The following is a 23,381-nucleotide window of genomic DNA, read 5'->3' as shown; positions in this document are numbered from 1 at the left end:
TACTTTGCATGATAATTTGATGGCTTGGAATCTATCTATCTATCTATCTGTGCTGCTTGTAAAATTGAAATATAGTAGATAAATTAATTATTGGAAAACAAAGCCCTTATTTCAAGTGCTTGATATACTGTCACAAAGAATACATACAGAATGCTTCAAGTGTAAAGAATATACCAAATACAGACATATATCCAAATGATCACATATATGAAGCAGTAGAAGGCTTTAATATCTTCTAGACATTTCCTGGTGGTTTAAACTCAGCAATAGTCCCACAGACTACTGTGTAATAACTATCACTTCCGAGTTTTTCATTAGTATAAATTTTTACATATAAACTGATTACAGTAATTCCAGTGATCAGTGATCCCATGCTGCCTGTATGCTGGAGGCCCTTGATCCTCAGGTAATTACATCCCTGGTGATTCCTGCAATGCTCAAATACATAATAGCAAAACCCAAACCCACCCAAATTATAGGGATTTTGCTACCTGTATATATGATGAAGAGGTGAATGAAGAATTAGAGAGATCAGCCATTCACAGAGTGAAAAGATGAAGTATTTAATACTAGAAATATCCCACCTAAACTTGGGATCACAAGATTTCTTACCAGTGTCATAACCCCCATTCTGTCCATCTCCCTGGCTGGACTGCGAGGGGTGAGTTTAGGAGTCGAGTGTCCACTGGGAGGCGATGAGCTTGCAAGTGATGATGCCGTCACCGAGCCAGTAATGGATGTGCCTTGGTGGACTCTGGCGAGATTCAAGCCTTCCAGACTCACGCTGGCCACTCTGTTCTCTATCTCTTCAGCACGCAGTTCTGTCGACTCTTTCTCTTCCTGGATTAACCTTGTTAAATAAAATAACATGGTTGGATTTCTCTCTGCATACCCCAAAAGCAAACCCAAAAAGAGGTTCTTTTCAAATGAGATTTGTATGTAAAAGAAATCGAAGATGACTATCATAGATCAACTCCAAAATAATTTTCTAAAGGGTATTTTTTAATCATCAGAATTATATAAAATTCTTTTTCTTAATTCCTCCATCCTCAAAAACTGTTTGAAGAATCTGTCCAACAAGACTTGATATATGACATTTCAGGAAGATTGGTTCCTTTGCAAATGAGACAGCATAGGGGAGGGGGGCTAACAATCCGATTTACTGTAGAAAACTAATTCCAATCTTAAGTTGTCTTCATCTGATTTTCTATTGCCAAAGCACAAACACACATTTAAAGGCAATTGAAACTGGGCCTTTAAGAAGGGAAATGCTAAGATAATCCATATTAATAAAGCAAGAGAACAAGCAGAACAATTCTACCATTTCATCCCTACAAACTGATGAAAAAATTGTCAGCTGTTTGTAAAGCATTATGTTTTTAAGTGCATTTCATTTAAATAGCTCTCTTGTTGGCAACAAATATGTTTCTTAGGCACATACAGCCTCAATAGTATGCTTCTACTGTGTTCTTCAGTTCTGGTTTTAATTGCAATTGCACCTGGAATTGTAAAATATGTTTAAAGTAAAGCTTCTGTTTGGAGGTCCCTTTACCCATAAACTTGTGCTAAAAGGGATCCTTCTTTTGTGAAGTGGAGGAAAAAGCATGAAGGATCAAGGTTAAATGAGAGAATACAAGGTTTGCTGAAACTGTGAACCAGGCTTTTCTGAATGAAATGAAGCAAGTACAATAAATGAAACTATAATACGTTGAAAATAGTAACCTACACATTCTTGTGCTGTGATAAATCTTCCCTAAAATCCATTTCAAAATTTCTATAGAATGTCTACAGGTCTTTCTGAAATGAGGCATGGCAGCAACTTAAAGGAAAATAATATTTTGGAAGGAAATCACAACAGTGTTTTTTCATTTCATAGAATCATAAAATGTCTGGGCTGGAAGGGACCTCCAAAGGTCATCCACTCCAACCCCCCCGCCATAAGCAGGGAATTTCAGTAACCTAAATTCTGAATCATCTTGTGCAACAAAACAAATCTAACACAAAATAGAGTTTTAATTTCTTTTTGATATCTCCAATAATTTTTTAAACCCTTATAGTGTTTATCAAGAAAAAAACCAACAAACCAATGAAATGTGAAGTGCAGTGCAGTTTATAAGGCTATACCTTTTAGAACCATTTTTTCCTGAGATCTATAAAAAAATGTTTACAAAATTAGTTACCTGGTTCTTTAATAATGATGGTGATGGTAACGAAAGCCTACACTTCAGTATAAGCTTAGCAGTAGGGGAGATAAAGTACTCTCAGTGGCCCTCTAACAAAAACGTTCATAATTCCTTTTTGAGATAAAGCTACACCTAACACCTAAGATCCCATGTTAAGTAAAACACTGATCTGATTCAGCATGGCACAAATAATGTACCTCTATGTCACCTGCAGGCACAATTTCCTGTGAAAATCTTTTACTGTACTACATAATTACTTGTTAAATTGTCAAAATGCTAGTATTTTTAAAAACAAATACATTTGCCGCATCTACAACTTCCTGAATTAGTCACAGTGATGACTTCTTTGTAATAACAGAAAGTATGGATAAAGTTTTCTCTTCTCCATACACTGTTTTAAGGAGATTTACTCTCCCAACAACAAAATTTATTTTTTACTCTGTCTTGACAGGTGAAATAACAGGTTTGAGAAAATAGCAGTGCAATCCTATGTGAATGAAAAAAATTCTGGGAGTAATGAAAATGCAAAGATGTAGATCTATGACAAAAAGTCTTAACCCCAACAGAAAAGTTGTCCAAATTCAGCATATGCCAACAGAGTTCTCCCTTTAAAGTTACCTGGCTCAGAGAAAGGACTGAGATCTGGCCAAAGGTAATCTGGTTTTGATTCCATTTCTAAGCAGTCTTTCTGTCTGTGGTATTACCAGAAAGTCACTAATACATTTAGTAGGACTTCCTTCATCTCCTTTCAGAGAAACAGTCATTAATGACAAGATGTTTTTCACAGACTTTTTCAAAAAGCTACCCTTCCTGAAAAACATGTAAGAATGCTTTAAGCCTAAACTATGGTTTCATTTATAGAAGTCACTTAATTAACATATATCATTGGATTCTCTATCACTCTACTAAATTTGCACAGAAATTATTAAGATATGTTCCATTCACCATCTATTTCCAAGTGCTATAACCCAACCCAGAGCATGAAAAATCACATTCTATGCCTCCACAAAGTCAAAACCATGTCGTAAAAGCATGGCTTATATTAGATGTAACACAGCAATAATTACCAGAAGAAAGCATTGGGAGCAGTGAAATAAAATATTTCTGATAGTAAGTCATAAGAAGTGGAGTCATGCAGAACAGTGAAAAAGACCTTGAAAAGAGCACTCTGAATAGTGATCTGTCAAACCTGCCATGTGTTAGCCCTTTCTAACGCATTTCTCTTCAACTGGCCAGCAATTCTTCACTTGGAACACTTTTTGAAAGAAATTGCTATGGTTAGGAAATGAAGATGCCATTGTTATCTTCACACAATCAATACTCTCCTATAAAATGCAGAGACATTTTCCATCCTTTAAATGTACAAGTGTTTTCCTAATTGTTATGAATTTTAACTGAACTCTTGCACTAAAGGAAGCCTGAAGCTGTAAACATAAGTGAGTTGTAGCTGGTTCAGGCTACATACCTGATTTCTTTATTGATTGCATCTAGCTGCTCCTGAAGCATCATGGCCAGAGTCTGGGCATCGGAATGGCCGCTTGGTGACAGGAGGTCCATGGAGCTGAAAAGTGTTTCTCTATCATCATCATCGATGTCGGACATTTCAGTGTCACTTTCAAATGGATGACTGCTCAAAACACCAATCGGCTGGGTCCTATTCCACTCATGATCTCCAAGTGATTTTACCTGAGCAGGAATTAGGATGTATATGGCTTATTCCATGGAAAAAAAATGCAGTGCTAAACTATAAAATGGGAAAGGAAAGCAACTAACATTTAAGAATACTTATTCAATGATGAATTCTCCATGCAGTACTACTTCTCACTTGCAATACTACTGCAAATGATGTAAAGTATTTTCACATAATTTCAAATAGTGTGTGAAATTACTATTGGGAAATTTTACACAAAAAGATATCCAGAGAAGACAGGTAGTCAAGTATACTTGAACTCTGATGTCTGAACTTCAACATTGTCTGTCTTCATTTTAGTAAAACAGTACTAAGCATGTATAGAAAGAAACCCTGCTACTTGAGTCGTGTTTTCTTGTTTAGTGGGTTGGTGTTTGTTTGTTTGTTTGTTTGTTTTTTCTAAATTTTGTCTGTTTTGTTGTTTGTTTCTGGAAAAATACAGACTATAAGCCTGACAGCCTGAAATACTTTCTCTTGTCAAGGAATATATGAGAAGAAATTGAGGATTGACCTTTGGTTCATCTCTGCGTATTCCCATCCGGCCTCGTCTAGGTCTCCTTATCACTTTCGTTGACCGATAGTCAGACTGGCTGTCAACCAGGGAACCCACAGAGTACCTCAGCTCTGCTGATGTGTCAAGGTGGGGCCTATAAAAAGAGCCATATAAGTAGACTGAGAGAGTAACTGTAGTAAAAACAGCAATTCAATGACTTTTAGTCTGGGAACACAAATTTCTCTTTTTAAACAAATTATTATGTATCATACAATAAATGACAAAAACACATCACAAAATATAACTGAAAAATGAAAAGTTGAAATCCTATTACATGAAAACAAAGGAATAAAACAAACAAATTAAACCTTTTATTTTTAAAAATGAAGGTCTTGCATGGTAAAATTTATTGTCTGGAACTTTAACATGAAAACCAAGTGGCTTTCAGGATAATTAAAAGAACTGGCTGCTGAAGGTACTATCCTCTATATTTTCCTTCCATTATTCTTGAAAAAATAAGCTCTAGTTCTGTGTCTGTTTCTGAACATATACGTTCCCTGATTCTCTTTGAGAAGAATTTAATTTGAATTAAAACATACTTGTACCTGGAAGATTGAAGCATTCATCTCAAATTTCAACCATTACTTTAATAAAGGTGAAAGATAAAATGTTACAACTGTGTTTCCTGTTTACTGATACATGGGAGATGCAAAAAGATCATGGAAACACATGAAAGCCTCTACTACAAGCTACTTTGACAGAACGGTATGAAGAAATGTAATTACTGTCTGGTATTGCAAGCACTGTGACAAATCTAAAACAGTAATGGAAAGATTTCAAGTGCTAATATAGTTTATTTTATAAAAAATTAATACCACATGAAGAAAAAAAAAACAACTTTAAAAACAGTTATGGAATTCCTGAAATGTGAGTATGTGCCATAGTAAACAAATCAGATATGTTAAAACGTCACAGATAGTGACAATAATGTTTTAGAGCTTAGGTTTCAGGTAAAGCATACATCAGGGCTCATGCTGTTGTCGTAAATGTCCTTTTCTGAACAACCATCAGTTTACCTTCTCTTAGGCATGCTTCCTGTCATGCCCAAAACTTCCATAATGTTAGAAAAATTATGATTCTACCTTTCAAAAAGTTCTCTAAAACTCACTTTTGTCATTATACTCATAAGAAAACTGGACAACAGTTGGGCTACAAATGTCCTGGGCCATATACAGCACTAGACAATAATCTTTTGGGGTTTTTGTACATTTGTGTTGTCCATATATCTCTCATCTGTTACAGAGTAAATCCTTTAGGGTAGTAACTGTTTTTTATTTTCTGTATATAGTATTTGCTGTAACAGAAATTTGCTCAGATAATTAGTAATACTTGACATTTATTCAGCAAGTTGGTAGGAAAAAAGAGACAGACCAGGTTCGAGTCTCTGGAAACAGGTATTTCTCTGCTGACCAGCTTCATTAGTCTGCTGAAAGAACAAACTCCTGCAAATACAGAACTGAATATGGCCTAAGAACAATGAGCAATTTATGCTGAAAGCTCCCTGTTCCTAAGAGGGCTGGTACCTCTACAGGGCGAGGTCATGGAAGCGGAAGTATACTGTTTTAGGGGAACCTGCTGAATTCCCAGATCTTTTAGACAGCTTATGAAGCTCAAACAGCCCTTTGGCAAGGTGTCATCCAGCTCTTACTTACAGAGCACAAGCTAACAATACTCATCTACCCAGCAAGAAAGGCTGCTCTTCACCAAGCATGGCAGCTCCAAAAGCATCTCTGCTCTGACTTCCTTAGTCCTGCTGGGCACACTGTTTCTGATACAAACCAGGATGCCATTGGCCTTCTTGGCCACCTGGGCACACTGCTGGCTCATATTTAGTTGGCTGACAATCAGTATCCTCAGGTGCCTTGCTGCCAGGCATCTTTCCAGCTACTCTTCCCCAAGCCTGTAGCGCTGCCTGGGGTTGTTGTGGGCCATGTGCAGGTCCCAGACCTTGGCCTTGTTGAACCTCACACACTTGGCCTCGAATTTAAGAATTTCTTTAATTTCAGTGTATACTCCCTGCTATAAGGCCCTGCTTACCTATGAAAAAAGTGAAAAGCAAGAGTAATAATAATTTCACAGACTTTATATTTTTAAAGAAATACATTACTATTTTTATGCATGATCTTAACACATCCCTGTTGTAAAGACTTAACACATTTATGTTTTATTTCAACCCAAAGTGAGGAAACTTTTGTTATAAAATATTACCTTGACAAGGTGGGTTCAATTAAAGAACCAGCCCTCAATTTCATTTGATCAAGTTCAGATCTCAGTTTCTCAATTTCTTCAGCAAGTCTTTCCTGGAAATAAGAATAGTAAGATATAGTTACTTATGATACAAAATACATTTGCTCATGCTTTGTCAGATATTGTTCTGGTAAAGCAGAACAAGCTATTCTCCAGTATGAGGTGCTGCTGGTGAAAAATGACAGCTTGCCACAAAACCTGGATTTTTGGAACCAACTAACAAAAAGACTATTGACAGCAACTACTTGCAAAAACAACACTGTCCTCAAATTGTACAAATAATTATAATCTCCTAATAAAATGAAATCAAAGAATTTTAAAACAAATTAAAAAAGAACATGGGATGAATACTTAACACTGCTGTTCCTAGAGTTTAAAACTTTTAGTATACCAAAACATTAGGAATGAAAAGGATCTGCACTTAAGTAATACCAAATTCAGGAACTCTTGATATGGTATTATTACACTTTCTTGGTTGAATAGCATAGCTGAGATGACTTGATGGTCACTTTACTTGTATCATTTGCTAGTTATTTAAAAATTATTAATATCTGTTGTCATATACATCAATGCAAAATCGTTTAATCAGTTTCTTCATCAAAGTGGAACACATAAACCCTTCAAATAGGGAACTCAGAAGCTCTGCAAGCAGATGTATGTAGTTGTGTGTAAAGAGAAATCATCTCCAATTGCCCAGAGCAGTAATGGAGGTGTTCTGTTTATTTTGCTTCCCACCCTTAAGCAAAAATCAATAAATACAATAAATCAAAATATCTTTGCAAAAATTATTTCCATATAAATTTATATTTTTATACCATATTTTTCACTCTGTGTCAATGGTTGACATGTACATCCAAGCCAGAAAGCTGTCTGTAAAAGAATTAGCCACTGTATTCACTTCCACTCTAACACTATTAAAATAATAAATTTATGTTGGAGATAACATTGGAAAAGCACCTTATTTATACAGACAGGACTGATACCCATAATTCAGTTTTAGATTCCCTGGTAGCAAAATGATAGAAACTTTTTCTGACACAGGTTTAGAAATGTCCTTTGTGTTATCTGACTTGATGGTGAAGTATGATCCTGATTTTGCGACATGAATCACCTTCATTCTGGTGGTACCGCACAGAAATTGTATTTATTTAAAATGCACTACAAGCTCTTTTCTGGGACTTTAATCTCAGTGTCTTTTTACAGGACTATCCGAAGGTAATGAAAATAACAATTTATTTGAACAGATACTTCTTTTGTTATTCTTCTCAAAGTTCTTAATCTGAATGTCATATGATACAATTATATCAGTATCAAATGGAGCTATGTTTTTTAAATTCTATAAAATCACTTTTAAATGGATTTGATACACTACAAAAACACTGCTGTGAATCTGAATGCAGATACATTTCTGTATCGTACTGTGCTCAAGGCAAGTATAACTGCAAAACAAAATCCTAACATTTGGGTTTGGAAAAAGTATTTATAATTACTTTGACTGATTCATTAAACAGTATTAGGGGTTAATTTGAAATGAACTAAGAAAGGCCACTTTCAGCTATATTTAGCATAATGTCAATGCACCTGTTAAGAAGAATTGCATCAAATCAAGCAATTACATTCTTCACTATGAAAGTGTAACCAGTTGTACATACATCCTTGTTAAACAAGGCTTTTTTCAGAATTAAAACTGATAGAATAAAAATTCCAGAGGCAGTGAAATCAATATGAATTTTAGTACTGACCTCCTGAGGCTAGGCTCTCGACCATGAACTTAGCTTAGAACAATTGTTAGAGACCCTCAAAGGCAAGTTAAAGCATCTGGGTGATTAAAAGAATTATCATGGATGCCAGGAAAATTTTACATGCTAGTTAGACAATTAATATGCCATATATATATTTCCAATTAATAAACCTATAATCTCTAATAAAGCCAGACAAAAATCACAGTATTTTATAGTACCTTGTCATGTAGAGACTCTTCCAGGTTTTTCCTGAAGCTTTCAGATTCTTGAATCAAAACATTCTAGAAATGTAAAAGAATTAGAGATATGTTAAAAATAATATATCATCATAGACATGTAGCCTTCATGTACAAGTTAGCAAAATTCAGATTCACTGGACTTCAAAATTAAAATCCTTTAATGGTTCAGTTTAAGTATATATTAAATTTTAAAGACTGGAATTAATCCAAACATGTAGGCCCATGTTTTTTCAAGAACAGCCCAAACTTTGCATCTTTCTTGAATGGATCAACTGTCACACTCTTACACAACTATTCCTCCCAGGTTCTTCTTTTGGCGGGTCTATTTTTTGCTTCATACAACATTTTGTTTCAGTGATATAAACCAGAAGTATATCCTCTGAGAGGATATTCTGAAATATCCTTCTGAAAGACACTGAGATACTCCTCAGATCAAACGGAAGGTGAATAAGTAGAAGAAGATGGGATTAAGGAGGGTGAATATAAAGTTCATGGGATTTGAATTTTGCAGGCCCACTGTGTCTCACATAATGAAAAACCTGTAAATAACATTCCCCATCTAAGGGTAGATGCTCCTTCTCCTGTGGTGACAGCATTCCACTCTTCCCAGAGAAAGTGAGGTAAAATCAGCAGGTTAAAATACAGGAGTGACAGCACATCTGAAATGTGCCCATTCTTCAGTTCGTGTCCACTTTCACTGCCTCATACTCTGTCGTGCACGGGTCCTTTACAAGCTCTTCAGAGCTGATGAAACAAGGACTTATAATATCAAGCACATCCAGTTCACAATAGTTCTGGAAAGATGCTTGAGTGGATCCTTGAATTAAGAGTTCAATATGCAAGTAGAGCAATATTTGTGGTAATATTTGGTAATACAAAATGAGCATGATGCCTCCATCCTGATAAAAGTAGAACATTTCATACAGGAGAATCTTTATTAAGCTGAATATTATACTACTCTTTGCAATGTACCTTTTCTTCAAGTGCTGCCATTCTCTCTTTTAAGTGCAGCTGCAGCCGCTCATTGGATTCTGTCAGAAGTCTGTCAACAGTATCAGATAGTCTTTTGTTGTGCTCCTCATTCATTTTTTCTCTTTGCCTTGCCTTTAATGTAGAACAGAAGAGACAGTTTGATAGGGTCTAAAATTAACCAGTACAGACTCATATAATAAAAATATTACGCTCACTGTAGCCATCTAAAGAAATTCCACAGGAAATGTAATTACAGTTACTGATTAATGCACATCCGTTTTTATAACAACAGTGTCTTTTGAATGCTGCAACTAGATGTAAACTCGTATAGTTAAGTCAAGTGGGGAGATGCTGTTATCACTGCTATAAACAACATACCATTTACCAATAGACAAATTTGTGTGCTGGAGTGCATAATGTGGCACTATACTGACAAATTAAAAGAAGAAAAGTGCACAGAAGTTGTCTGCAATACACATACTCTTTGAAGTTCCTGATTCTTCTCTTCAAGTTGAGCTTCTAAGTGTCTCATACGTTCCTCAATGTTTCCATGTCTTTCTTCTGCCTGTAAAAAACAGAAAGACTCTTTCTGTAATTTAAGTGGCTTTATAAGTTTTTATCTCAGTAAAGTTTAAACAAAACATAAAGCAAGCTACTACTAACTGCAAACTTAGTTTTCCGAAAATAAACTTTATTTAAACAGGCAGCTGAACAGCATTGCTTGAAATGTGTCAGCTACAAAGGCCTGTTACATCCAAGCATCAGCAAAACATTGGATTTATTTATGAGCAATGAAATCAGCCAAATGTAACATGCAGACTGTGCATGGTTTGAACACAAACCTGCCATCGTAAAATTGTAAGCTCCTGAAGCACTGAACTGCACGATGGTTGATTATCAATAAAAAAAAATAAAATTAAAGAAAGTTAAAGAAAAAAAAATCATATGGATTCTATTTAGCAATAGAAAGTAAAGTCCAGTAGGACTACCTTCCTACGTATGGAGATCATTTCTTGTAGTTTAGCTTCCATAACATATTGATAATCATCAGATGAGGTAGAAGAGGTTGGATCAGACTAACAAGTCAAGGAAAAGGAGAGGGACAAAATTGAAAAATCAGAACTAAAGACACTGACACTGAACAGAACACAGCACAGAATGCTTAAAAGAAAAGTGTGACTGAAGATTTAATACTTTTAACTGACAGATTTTTTACATGGAATAAACTACACTGATACTTGGTGAATATGATGCAGTTGATGTGGAGAAACTGAAAAGGATGGAATGCTAAAAAAAGCTATCAACCTACACATGGAGGTTCAAGGTTAGTGATGGCTGGCTGATGGCATATTACTACAGAGTGGATTCAAAGCAATACTGTCTAATCTAAAGTGTGTGGGTTTTGTTTGTGGGTTGTTTTTTTTTTTTTTTTTTTTTGTTTTTTTTGTTTTTTTTTTTTTTTTTTTCCTTTTTTTTTTTTTTTGTTTTTGTTTAGTTATGGCAAACTAAACACCAGAACAGGCCTCTGTGAGGCCAATGTCAGAAAGTCCTTTATAATTCTTCTATCATTTTCTAGGAATGAAAACAATGCATAAATACTAAATTAATGGATCAGACAGTTACAGAACTGTGCAATGTTATGGTACATTCCCTAGTTTCTATAAAACAGAAAGACCATCAAAAGAGACAAGGCTCAAGCTTTAGTATTCCATTTTAGAATACACTACATAAGCCCTTTCATCCAAATAAACAATTTTGTTTTCATCCCTTTGAAAGGATCCACCCTGATGGATCTCTTTGGAAGATCAAGGTCATCAGATAAAAGAACCTATAAATAAAAATTCATTAATAGGAATGAAAAGTCATTACAGAGTATGTAAATGGTAATCCATCTGAAGATTCATTACTGTTTCTGACAGAAGTTGACCATAATTAGGTCATTTGTTGCAAAATACGAATATTCATGTTATTGTCATATCAAACAAGTCTATGTTATCATGCAAAATGGAAAAAAAAGTCCTTAAAGAAAGGTAAATGTTATATTGAATTTGTTGCTATGGAAACAGCAATGTGCATAAGGCGTATAGACAGAGCTACTGATGAATTTGAGTTGTGAGCTCATGCCTGTCAAATGCTATTACACTCTGTCAGATTCACCCTCTCTCAAAAAGAGATCCTAAACTCCATCTTCAGATGAGCAAACTTTCATATCTACAATAAATGCTAATTTTACAACTACCTTTTTTTAGTAAGATTGTTTTTCATATTGTTGTCTACAGATGAATTCTCAGAGTAATGAGGAAAAGATTCCAGCGTAATTCCAGATGTAGATCGTAACTTATAATTACCCATAACTTAAACTCAGTAGTATTATCAGAATCAAACACTCAGACAGAAAACAAGCCTGTGATTTAGAGATTTATAAATATGAACCGCAGCTTTTGATAAGCATTCATATGAGAGTCCTGATTTGTGTAGAGACGAGAATAATGTTTAACTTTGAAGATCACTACCATTCTTTTCAGACTAAGTATATGCAAAACCCTCAGATTCTTGCAAAATTTAAGGGAAAGTCTGTATACTTTCTAAATAAGCTCATGTAACAAGTGAAGTTATTGTTTTTGATCATGAAGCAGATGTGGTGTGTTTGAACTTATTCATCATCTAAAACTATTTTTTCTAGTTAATATGACTTGGCCCTGTCACAATCCCTCTATGATTTTATCTCATCTTCTAATTTTACACATTATTTTGTTTCAGCACACAAGTGCTAATGCACTGCTTCCTCTTCCAATTGGATATATAAAAAGATAGCATTGAAAATGTTAAGTCCCTGTGATTGCAGAAAACCAGATCATGCTATCCCTCCCATGAAGTGACAAAGCTTTATCCTATTCTGTGGAAGACAGACTTCCCCTTTTTGGGTCCTGGATGTACTATTGGTTCAGGGCCTTCCCTTAATGCATCTCCAAGCGTTAGGAGATTTGAAATTGTCAGAGAACTAAGCTGATGATGGAGAAGGCTTAGATAATTCTACCTCTTTTCAAACCATTTTCATTGAGGGAGACATATAACCCATTGGAGGTATCATCCTACAATATTAAACTACTAAGTGGCTTCATCAGCTGATGGCAAACTTTAAAAGCAAGTTACTTAATCTTCACTGCTTGTATACATTTAATTGCAGGTTAATGCATAATGTGAAGATAATCAAAATAATGCTTCTAGGTTCAAAGGGAATCTATTTAAGTCTTCTGAAACATGGTGCTGTCTGTCATAACCTGCCCTTCAGAAGCCAGGCTAGCTAGCTACATCATTTACATTTATTTTTCAAATGAAAAAATAGATTATCAGTCCAAACCATGCCTTATTCCTCAGCAGTCTTTAAAATGCATAAAATAATAGTGGTATTAGGCCTAACTATTGTTTGGAAGAGAAGGAATAAAATTACTCTCAGAATTACATACGTTATCTAAGATTTCATATAGGAAACCTTGTTGAAAGGTGATGTTCTTTTAAGATTCTTACAGCTATCTAATCCTTTTATTTCGTAACTTCCTGCTGCTATAATAATTCAGTGAGGTATATGTTTAAGATATACATAAATTTTTTTTCACGATAGTTTTCAGTTCTTTCACTAAGAATATTAACATGTTGATAGGTACAGATGTTGAAAACATCTTCCTCGATGTGGCTCAGAGTACCTGCATATCCCTTTCCAGCATAAAAGAAATAGAGCTGATCTTCACATTGATCTCCCTGCACATGTCTTTGGCAAGATAAAGAGACTTTACAATGAATTAAAATTCACTATGCCTTAGAATAAAAACAAACACCATAAACGCTTAAAATGTATTTGAATATTTCATGTTTCCTTTGTCTAAGTGCATTTCACTTGTTTGTTCCTAAAGCATTATTCTGTATTACTCTAAGAGAACCAAATTATTTTATAACTGAGACATGAAATAATTAGCTTTGACTACTTGTCTGGCAGAGAACAAACACAGGTGCACAGCCTCAGTTACTACCTTAGGCTCCCATGCTATTTAGGGATTTTAACCACTGGTTATTACATGCCAAATGCATGAGCAGCTTCTGCAGCAGGGACATGAATCAAAAGGGTGCCTTCTGTAAGGGCCAGGGAGACAGAAGCACACATGCATATTCCATTTTTTCTCTCACTTGCAGAAACCCACTTGTAAAGAGGTGCAGAAGGAAAGAGCAACCCCTCCATCTCCTAGCTGGAACATAACTCCCAGAATGAGGGTTTCAAAGCCTCTCATTGCCCTTTATGCTGAGGAATTCCCCAATCAAGGTCTTAAAGAGACCATTCCAGACAAACAGCAAGTCAGCTATTCCCTAAGGGATTTGTAAATGCCACCTCCACAGACCTCCTCAGGCCATACTGTTAGGATTGACATGCCTGTGGTTGTTACACTTTTTTGTTGTCCATGTGTGTTCATCATTCCCAAGACATTCCCACTGGAATAGGCTCTTTGTGACACTTTGGGAACCTGCCATAAGAATACTGAATGTCTCCACCTCTGCCTTGTGGTTTGAGGCACAAGGTAGAGGCTGAGACACCAGTGCAAGTCATGTTCCTGTAGCAGAATTTCAGATACATGCTGACACAGACAGAAGGGACAACTCTGGACTCTGAGGCTCATAATCAGAAGTTGGATTTCTTCCGACTTGCTTGGCTAAGAATTAATTGAATTAAAAACTTTTTAAAGGGGGACTACTAAAGTGATTGCTTGCTTGGCAGACCTTACCCTACATTCTTTTTAATATATAACTTGCATTCCTGTTCATGAGTACTCTGCACAGAAGGATTAGTAATACACATGGTGTGGTGTTCAGCAACTAGCATTTAAAGCATTTAGTCAGCACATTCAGTTATAAATAGGTTTGTGAAACTGTGCATCTTAGACTGGATTAAAAATATATGGACAAAACCAACCAATGTCTGACTCCTAAGAGATATCAGCATGAACCTTAATGCTCACTTTGCATGCTCTACAGTACAAAATAGCAAAGAAATAGCCAGTATAAGCCAGTAACAGACAAACTTTGCTTTGAGGGAATACTGAAGTAGCTTGTATTATTGCTCTCTAACCCTGTTAAAACTCTGCTGCTGCTACTGCTGTTAATGCACCCACAAAAAAAAAATGTTGCTTTCACATCATCTGTTACTGTTGGCTCTGCACATTTTCTAAGTCTTTGCATCTTAATGAAAAATAAAGTCCAATTTCAGATGCAGAAAGTACCTGTACAATACAGGTAGTATGTTTCTTCCTCATGCTGAGCTGCAGGAAGAAATCTGAACTTTTCTAATGGTGCAAGCCAATTTTCACAGCTTTGAGATTTTTGACTTTTGAATACCTTCTGTCTCCAGAATTTCTGCTGGCTTCTTATGGCACACATTCCTTGGCTATCTTCTTGAGTTATTCAAGAAGAAGGAACCCATTATTGCATTGAGCTATGCAATTAAAGGCGAAAATAGGGGATCATGGTGACTAACAGCTAACAAAGTTATCAGCTACTTGTTCACATGCTCACTTCTAACCCATTACAAATCTGACAAAAAACGCTGGCTTAAGTCACCCCCTTTTCTGAAACCAAACATTTCAGTTGCTACATATCCACATACTCTCACCCCTCCTTCATTTTCCCACTATCTTCTACACCTTGTAGTTTTACCATGCATGTCCTTCCATTTAGCTCTGTCAAACTTTCTTCTTTCATTTCTTCCTCCTATCAGGACAAAATCTTCTGTGGAAAGGGAAGCACAAGAAGTGGGGTGGTTTGAGAAGACAGTAACATGTTGTAAAAGTGGAATTTTTTTAGGCTTCCCTCCCCACAGAAAATTTTCAATTTTTTTTTCTTTTTTTTTTTTATCTCCCCTGAGAAGATTTATCAACTTCCTTCTCCAGCTAACACATTATCTTCTCTCTCTCCCTTGTTCTCAGAGAGGTTTCTGTCTCAACCACATCAACTTGTTGCAGGAGAACATCTTACCTCCCTTCACATCCTCTCCACTGCAAACCAGCTTCTTTCACTTTCTTGCAACTTCTTCCCTGCTTAATGCAAGCCAGATCCCCACATTGTCACAAAACAAGCATTGTGTCCCACTTGCCTCCAACTTTCAAGTAATTTTTAATCATTTTTGAAATAAACTGAAGGTGTTATTACACTAAATGTGATTTATTATGATTACGGTTTCCTCTTCTCCATCTCAGTGCTTCTCTAATGCAGCTAAGAAGCACATTTGGTAATTCTGGTCACCTGCATACAGAAATGATGGAACAAAGTGCTGACCACTGTCTTGTGATCAGAGCAGTGACATGGTACCTCCGTTGCGCAAGCACCTGAGGGGGAGAGTGACTACTAGTGGGAGTGAACAGAAGTAGGTGGATGCTGGTTGTCTCCACTAGATGCCTCCTTGAAGACATACAAGGAGAAACTGTGTTTGACAGACTAACCATCTGAAGGTTCTGGATGCTCCAATGCCTGTCCCTTCTGGGGAAAATAAACATCTTACAGGATAGAGAAAGGTTTTGTTAGTATTGGAGGGAGGTTCTTTCTACCACAACTGCCTCTTCTCCCAGGCAGGCAAACAGACCAATACTGTGAGAGAGAGTACAAGGTGGCTCAATGAGTCATGGCAATATAAATCTTGGGATACATGCTGGGAGCTGTGCTACTTGTCATGACCAGACAAATACCAGTGCAATGGCCAGGCAGGACAGCACAGGACATGGGATCATGCTGTTCCAGGTTAGTCTGCCACAGACTGACTAACCCTCCAGTCGCTCACCCAATGGGCAGAACACAGTGAAAACAAAGCCAAAGAAAAGTTCAAATGATTCAGGTAAATTTATGGGTACTTATCTGAGTTCACTGTATAGTCCAAACTTTTGGAAGTTCACTCCTTATGAACTAGTTTGGGCATGGAAAAGTAGCAAAAGACATTCACTAGCCCATATATACATAAAAAAAAGAAAAACAACTTGTTTTAAGAACTGACACCATAGAAGGATCTCACTCTACATCCTTCTTTTGCTGAATCACAAGCCAGATTTATTATGAAGAAAGGCATAAGAAATTGAAAAGAATTGTAACATGCGTACCTTAAACTTGATGGGGGTAGGGGAAGGGGAAAAAAAAAATCACATACAAATCCAGAACATGTTTGTTCTGGTTTATATTCACATGTCAATAACTGATCTTACATTTTACCCACAGTGAAGCGACTTTGGTTTCCAGTTATCTCATACTTCTTTCCTTTAAAAATATACGTAAAACTTATTAGGCTTAACTCACCTCCTTCATATGATTGCAACCCCATTAATCTCAGAGAAGTCGCTTTAACTAAAGGAAGGAGAAACAGTTTTGAATTTTTTTTTTGTGGTGCAGAAAGGCTGGATGATTCAGGGGGCTCATTTTTCACTTAGTATTCACAGACATGCAGTGACCACTGCTTAGGTAGGCAGAATTAAGGTAGTCTGAAGCCAGCTAATTTGACTCCTACTGACAACGTGTATACTGGTACACAGCTCAACAAAGGTAAAATTAATTAAGCTACTCATTGAATAGCTAGTGTGGTAACAATATACCAGCTAGCTAATACTTAAATATCCCTAAGTAAGATGTAGTGTCTACAGTGTCACCCTTGGTTCCAAGATTCACGTATGTGATCCACAAACCATACTGGTCTCTAAACTTCAGAGCTGTCAAACCAGCACTTCAAGAAGCTCTACAGTTTGCAAAGACGCTGTATACAAGGTACAGAAAACACAGGGTTATTTGCCCTATTGGCCAAATTCTGACCTTCTTCATGCCATGTATTCCAAGAAGACACAATTTTAAATAAAATAAAGTTCCTCAGTTTTTCATGTAATCACAGAGAAATGAACAGAACTGGCATTACATTCTAATATACTTCTTAGTTTCCCACCTGGCAAAAACTTTGATAAAATACATCAAAGTGAAATGGGGTGGAGCGTCAGCTCTGTTCACAACTCTTTAACCACATCCCATGAAATAATGTAAGAAGACAAACGGAGATGCATACTGCAGCTTTATGGTCACGATAACAAAAGTATCTCATGGAAGTCCCTGAGAGCTCTGCATGGTTGAAATGGGATTTCTTCTTACAATATTTGTCATTAATAGATGTTCAAGGAAAAATGCAGTTGCAAGAGAAGACATGCTTGAGACTGCAAAATACTTACTGGTGCCTAATTGCTGGAGAAATTATTCACGAAAAATCCTCTTAAAATAGAAAACAATATTTTAAAACTACTGAGGGCATTAGAACACATGATTATTTGTTGAATCAGAAGAAACTGGAAAAACAATTTTAATTGTTAAAATGCCAAGGGATTGCTCTTATGTGCACCTGAGCTTTTATTTAAGTAAAATTATGTTTGTTTGGTATTTAGTGTAGCTCTCTTTTTGCTGATCCTTCTTTTTTCTCCCCACCATTTTCAGTCTCTCTTTCAGATTCTCACCCATTCATACAAACCTAAAGCAGACAACACAAACTCTTGATTACTGAATAATGATATTGCCTAAATAAAATATAAAACCCAACCTGAATTTCCCCCAAAAGCCTCTCTTTCTCTCTCTCTACTTCTTAACTAAATTACTTAAAAATCAGACTTTTTTATTGAGCTGCTCAGCACTTGAGGCTTCACTATAAATTGAAAAAAAGGAAAACTGAAAAAAAATCTATCAACTTTAAAAATAGCTAGGCACATAAATAGCTAGAAACATTCCTTGGCAATAGAGAAATGAAAGCTTAGATAAATCAGAATGATATATAATACAATCTCTTTAATGAAGTTTTTCTTTATTTGGCTGATTTTAAGAGACGAATAATAAACATATTATTATATGTTATTATGCAGCTGATAATACCTGAGCTATAGTATTAACTACATGCACACATGAAAGTTTTAGAGGCCAAACACAAAAAAAACACATTACCGAAAATTTGTGTTTCTCTTATATTTTTTCTGCAAGAAAGCTGCCATATAATAAATTCATTTGAAAAAACAGTTTGAAGTTCTCTCAGGGCTTCACATTTGTCTTTGCAGATATATGAATATATGATAGAAAGAATAATTCAAAACAAACCTTATAACTACGTACTGCAAGTTTTCTTTATTTGTGTTGTACAAATGCTCCCAGCTGCCACTAAGATTAGATTTTACAGAACTTACTGAATTGAAAATAATCATTGCTCCATATACATGATGTATAAGAAAATGTCTGGAAGAACTAAGTATAGGAATGGGACTTCCCCCTCCCTCTCTTCCTTTAGATTAGGAACACTTGAACAGTAAAATGAATCCTCCTAAGTGATGCTCACATGTGTTGGCAATGTATGACTCCTTTGTAAATATAACCTAGGTGAACTTTATAGAGAACTGGTTTTCCTACTACCAAAATGCTAAGAATACTAACTAAAATGCAAACACAGCATTGAGACGATTCCTGGTTAAAACTGTGGCACATCCTTGCCAGGAAATATTTCTTCTTTCAAATCAGCTTGATGCGAATTTTGTTTTGTCCTTGAGGTGAGGAATAGGGATGTAAATCAACGTTAAATACCAGGGCTTCTGAAGTGAACTTATTTCTTAGGGCAGTACCTTAGTCAGAGCTGCAATTCTCTGAGCTAGTTCAGCCTCCACTTCAGGTAAGGTTTCAGCCTTCCTCATAGTCTGCTGCAGCTTCTGCTCAGCCAGCTCTAGACGCTCTTGCAGCTGTCTGTTTTTGTCTTCCAACTAAAGGCCAAAGATAGAAAAACAGGTATTAAAAAAAAAAAAGAGCCCAAAACAAAACTAGATTTTCCTTCAGTTTCTTAGGTATTAGGGAAGCAATAGCAACACACAATAGAGTCCATGTCACAGAAAAGTTTATATATGAGAAAAAAATAGGAAAAAGTATAATTCCAAAAGGACAGAATTCCCAGCAAAATTTCTGAACAAATGGCCAAATGGTATTTGTTCAGAAAATTGCAATCATATATTAGGAAGTGTTAAAACAGATGTTTCAGTCATGATCATAACCTAGCTACTCTTTGCTTAAGGTTGTAGTGATATTGTGTAGTTTTGAACCTACAACTAAGTCTCATTCTACAGAGGTGAAACTGATTATATCTGTGATAACCATTAAAGAGAAAGAGGAGGACTTTTGATAACTACTGTATTTTCTGGCCTACTGAGAGGCACCACATAATTAAGAATTTTTTAATGGCTTGGTAAGTGTTCCCTGCTGTCTTGTTCATTCCAAATAATAGAAGACATAATTAAAAAGGAGTGTGCTTTTAGATTCTTTTTTAATCCTTTAAAAGCATGAAAAAGCATGCTTTCTACATCACTATCCTGCTAATCAACTTTCAGTCTGCCTGTATATATTCTAAGCCCAGTTCAACTGATCGCTGCTTTGAGCAGGTAGATCTATGCAGCACAGCATGACTTTCATTGACTTACTTAAAAACTCAGATGCAGGCACCTTTTCCATTGCTGCATGGTGGGTCTTTTTTCCTAACAATTGAAGGTACCTCCTAAAATAGTTAAAGGAACTTGGCAAAAGCTTGAGAATTTGAGTTCTGATGCTGTAATTTCCCCAAAGAGGTAGTCACATACATATATATATATATATACACACACAGAAGGGTGAGTGCATGTCTGTGTAAATGTATCTGCATACAACTGTATAAGCAGAGATTATCAGATCATGCAGATTTATTTCCCATATATCATTTTATATTGCTTGACAATATGATAGGTGAAAAAATAAAGAAGTCTGACACTGAGCCTGAGGAGAAATTTCATCTTTTACAGCTGGAATTATATTCATTTCATGTTAGCCTTCAGTTCGCATTGTATTCTTCAAATTACAAACCATTGTCTTCTGTTCACTTTACACTTCAGCTTTTGGAATCACCATGGAAACAAAATACCATAAGAAAGCGGCACAATCACATTATACTCTTTCAAAAAAATCTATTAATGGATAGTTTAGCTTTGTAAAACTTTATTTACACACTACTAATAAGTGAAATCATTAGAAGATGTCATTTTTTGCAGAAGGGAATTTCTTTTGCTTATACTATTTTTTTTTTTCAATTTGAAAAAAATAAGAAAGATTGTTACATAAGATGCAAAGATAATCCCTTACTTTGGGGATACAACTAAGTGCATTTATGCAAGACATTATCAGAAAAGACAGTTATTTTCCAGTGTTGCATGCACACCTTGATTCATGGTAGTAATAGCTGATATGAAGCTTAGAGATGCTAAACAACTTAGGGTTTTTTTTTTTAGATTAACTGATCTGTTGATTAAAAACTTAATAGATTAACCTAAAGAAAGCCTCCTACTGTAGATCTGCCCCCCTTTTTTTTGCATTAATTTTCACTGTGCATGAAGAAAGCAAGAGAGCAAAGCAGGTACTCCACCTGACGCAGGATGGCTTCCTTGTTTGCCAGCTCATTCTCCAGCTTGTCGTTCATGTCGTGGATGGAGGTGGATTCTCTCTGTGCACTGAGGTAGCGCTTCTCCAGCGTAGTTATTCTTTCCTCCATGTCCTCCTTCTGTGCCATCGCCTAATATGACAAAAAACGCGCCACAAAGCATCAAGAACCATGCAATTAAAATGGTACATAATTTTATACCAGTTTAATTTTCATGCTCATAGTAGACAGGGATGTAAGGTATGCTCAGCAGTAACTTTTCTGTTTTAAAGATAATTTGTTTCCTTTGGGATTTCTGGTAACTATGATATCTAAAGTATTAGGTGCTGAGTGGAGCAAACAGAATATTTTTCCAGTTTCTGTACTTTTCAATGCAAAAAGCATAGCAAAAGCAGCTCACATTTACTTGCCTGCTTCTTAAAAAACAGTACACTTGATCAGAAAAACAGAGAAACCGAAATAGCTACATAATAGCAGAAAAAGTGCAGTGATGTGGGGAAAAAATGTATATGCACAGTTCTACTCTCATTTCTGGGTCCCGCTAAAATTTTCTGCTGATGTACATGTAGCAGATAGCCCATAACATGTTCTGAAATTTCAGGAAACATATGGATACATAACATAAGCATAACATATGAGTGTATTAATAATATAGGTAACAGATCACAATCTCTTTAAAACCTTGAGTTGTTTTTAATTGTGTATTAGAAGCTAGCCTCACTGAAGTCAATATCTGTAATTTAAATAGATTATTCATTAGTCCATATATTACGTTGCTTATTTATCTTTAATTTTAGTGAAATCAGAAATTTTTATTGGTTTTAAACTCATGTCTGCCTCTTGAGAAGACTTACACATTGCCCCATAATCTTTCACAATGAAAATATTTACTGATGGGCATGTCTTGCTGTTTATGTTATATTACATTACAACAATAGTGTTGAAATAAGTGAGATTATTTTGCAAGAAAGACATAATTAACATGTAAAATGGATCCAAATGGCTAGTCTTAAAATGGACCATATCCAGGTGATCCATTTGTATATTGCTAGAAAGAAAAATGACTAATATAGTAATTAAGTATGCAATTAAAAACACACACACAAAAAAAATCCGGTAATCTATCCAAGTTACAGAACACTAAACTACACTTCTTGTTGCAGGTATTTAATTTTCTGCATTGGGAAGACTACCTTTTGTGGCAGTATGAAATAATGAAGACCAGCACTTCCACCTTCACAAACACCTCTCACAGCAGATTTTTGCACTGACATTTGGTAATTATTCTACACGCAAATGAGTTAGTGGTCACTTTGCTTGGGAAGTGAAGGGCTGAAAGCAAGTAAGCCTGTAGCTGGTGTAAGGTTGTATTTAAGAGTAACAGAAAGTGGTAATCAAGTGTCCATGAGACAGCAGTATTTCTCAAAAGGTAAATCAAAAAGGAGACACTAGAGACCCCTAGTGATATAATGTAGCTGTGGTGGAAAAGGAGAAACATACCAGTGCAAACTATTCTTTGTAACTGGATCAAAATTATACAGTACTTTACAATTTGGGGTACGAAGACGTGGAGACACTTTGATGGGTCAGGAGTTCTGAAGGAACATTTCTTTCAGAATACTAGAAATAACAGGTTGAATACATACATACAAATGCATATGTATATACATACACACACATACAAATCAATATTAAATACTGGTATTGTAGGAAGCAGTGTAACAGAAAGTTAACTACTCTAATTTCAAAATACTAACACAGATTCTAGAAGCCAACCATCTACACATATTGAGAGCATCCATGTAAAAGAAGACACTCTGGAGACTACTAAGGAGCACCACAAATTTAAGAGGAGGAAAGAAAAAGAAAATTTAATTATATTTCCATTTATTGAGCAAAGGGAACAGCATATTGTAACAGGAGTAATGAAGTTACCACACATGATTAAATATTATAATTGATTATAAAAATAAACCATTTTATACAACAGCCCAGGAGTTTTAAACATGTACTTTAGACTGTCTATGTGACCAGCATCTCTATTTACAGAGTTCATCTTAAAAACTTGAAATAGCTGAAAACTTGACAGAAAGTGCTCTGGTAATGTTAAATCACAAAGGAGTTGACCTTCCTCCTATTAGATTTGCACATATGCACACCCACTTTTATGAACATGGTTTTTATAAAGAGACTTCTAGTGTTATTTCTTAATGTAAATTTTGCATTTCCTATGTACAAGGGCCTTGGATCAGTGCTCAACTTTTGCTGTC

At 35.7% G+C, this 23,381-nt stretch overlaps 1 protein-coding gene across 1 annotated transcript in view; it reads right to left on the bottom strand.

The window, feature by feature from the left end:
- The window catches only part of PPFIA2 (protein tyrosine phosphatase, receptor type, f polypeptide (PTPRF), interacting protein (liprin), alpha 2), a gene marked incomplete at its 5' end in the record, with an annotated part of 70,878 nt that overhangs the window by 31,733 nt on the left and 15,764 nt on the right, over positions 1-23,381 (bottom strand). Inside the window, 9 exon segments of the mRNA XM_008946498.1 lie at positions 613-850; positions 3,649-3,869; positions 4,385-4,520; positions 6,635-6,726; positions 8,634-8,696; positions 9,627-9,758; positions 10,108-10,191; positions 19,283-19,417; positions 21,097-21,243. Of these exon segments, the coding sequence (XP_008944746.1) occupies positions 613-850; positions 3,649-3,869; positions 4,385-4,520; positions 6,635-6,726; positions 8,634-8,696; positions 9,627-9,758; positions 10,108-10,191; positions 19,283-19,417; positions 21,097-21,243 (1,248 nt within the window).

Source organism: Merops nubicus, unplaced genomic scaffold, assembly GCF_000691845.1.
Source record: "Merops nubicus isolate BGI_N331 unplaced genomic scaffold, ASM69184v1 scaffold15998, whole genome shotgun sequence".
NCBI lineage: Eukaryota > Metazoa > Chordata > Aves > Coraciiformes > Meropidae > Merops > Merops nubicus.
Note: the sequence above shows the minus strand (reverse complement) of the source record. Positions and strands in the feature narration are given on the sequence as shown.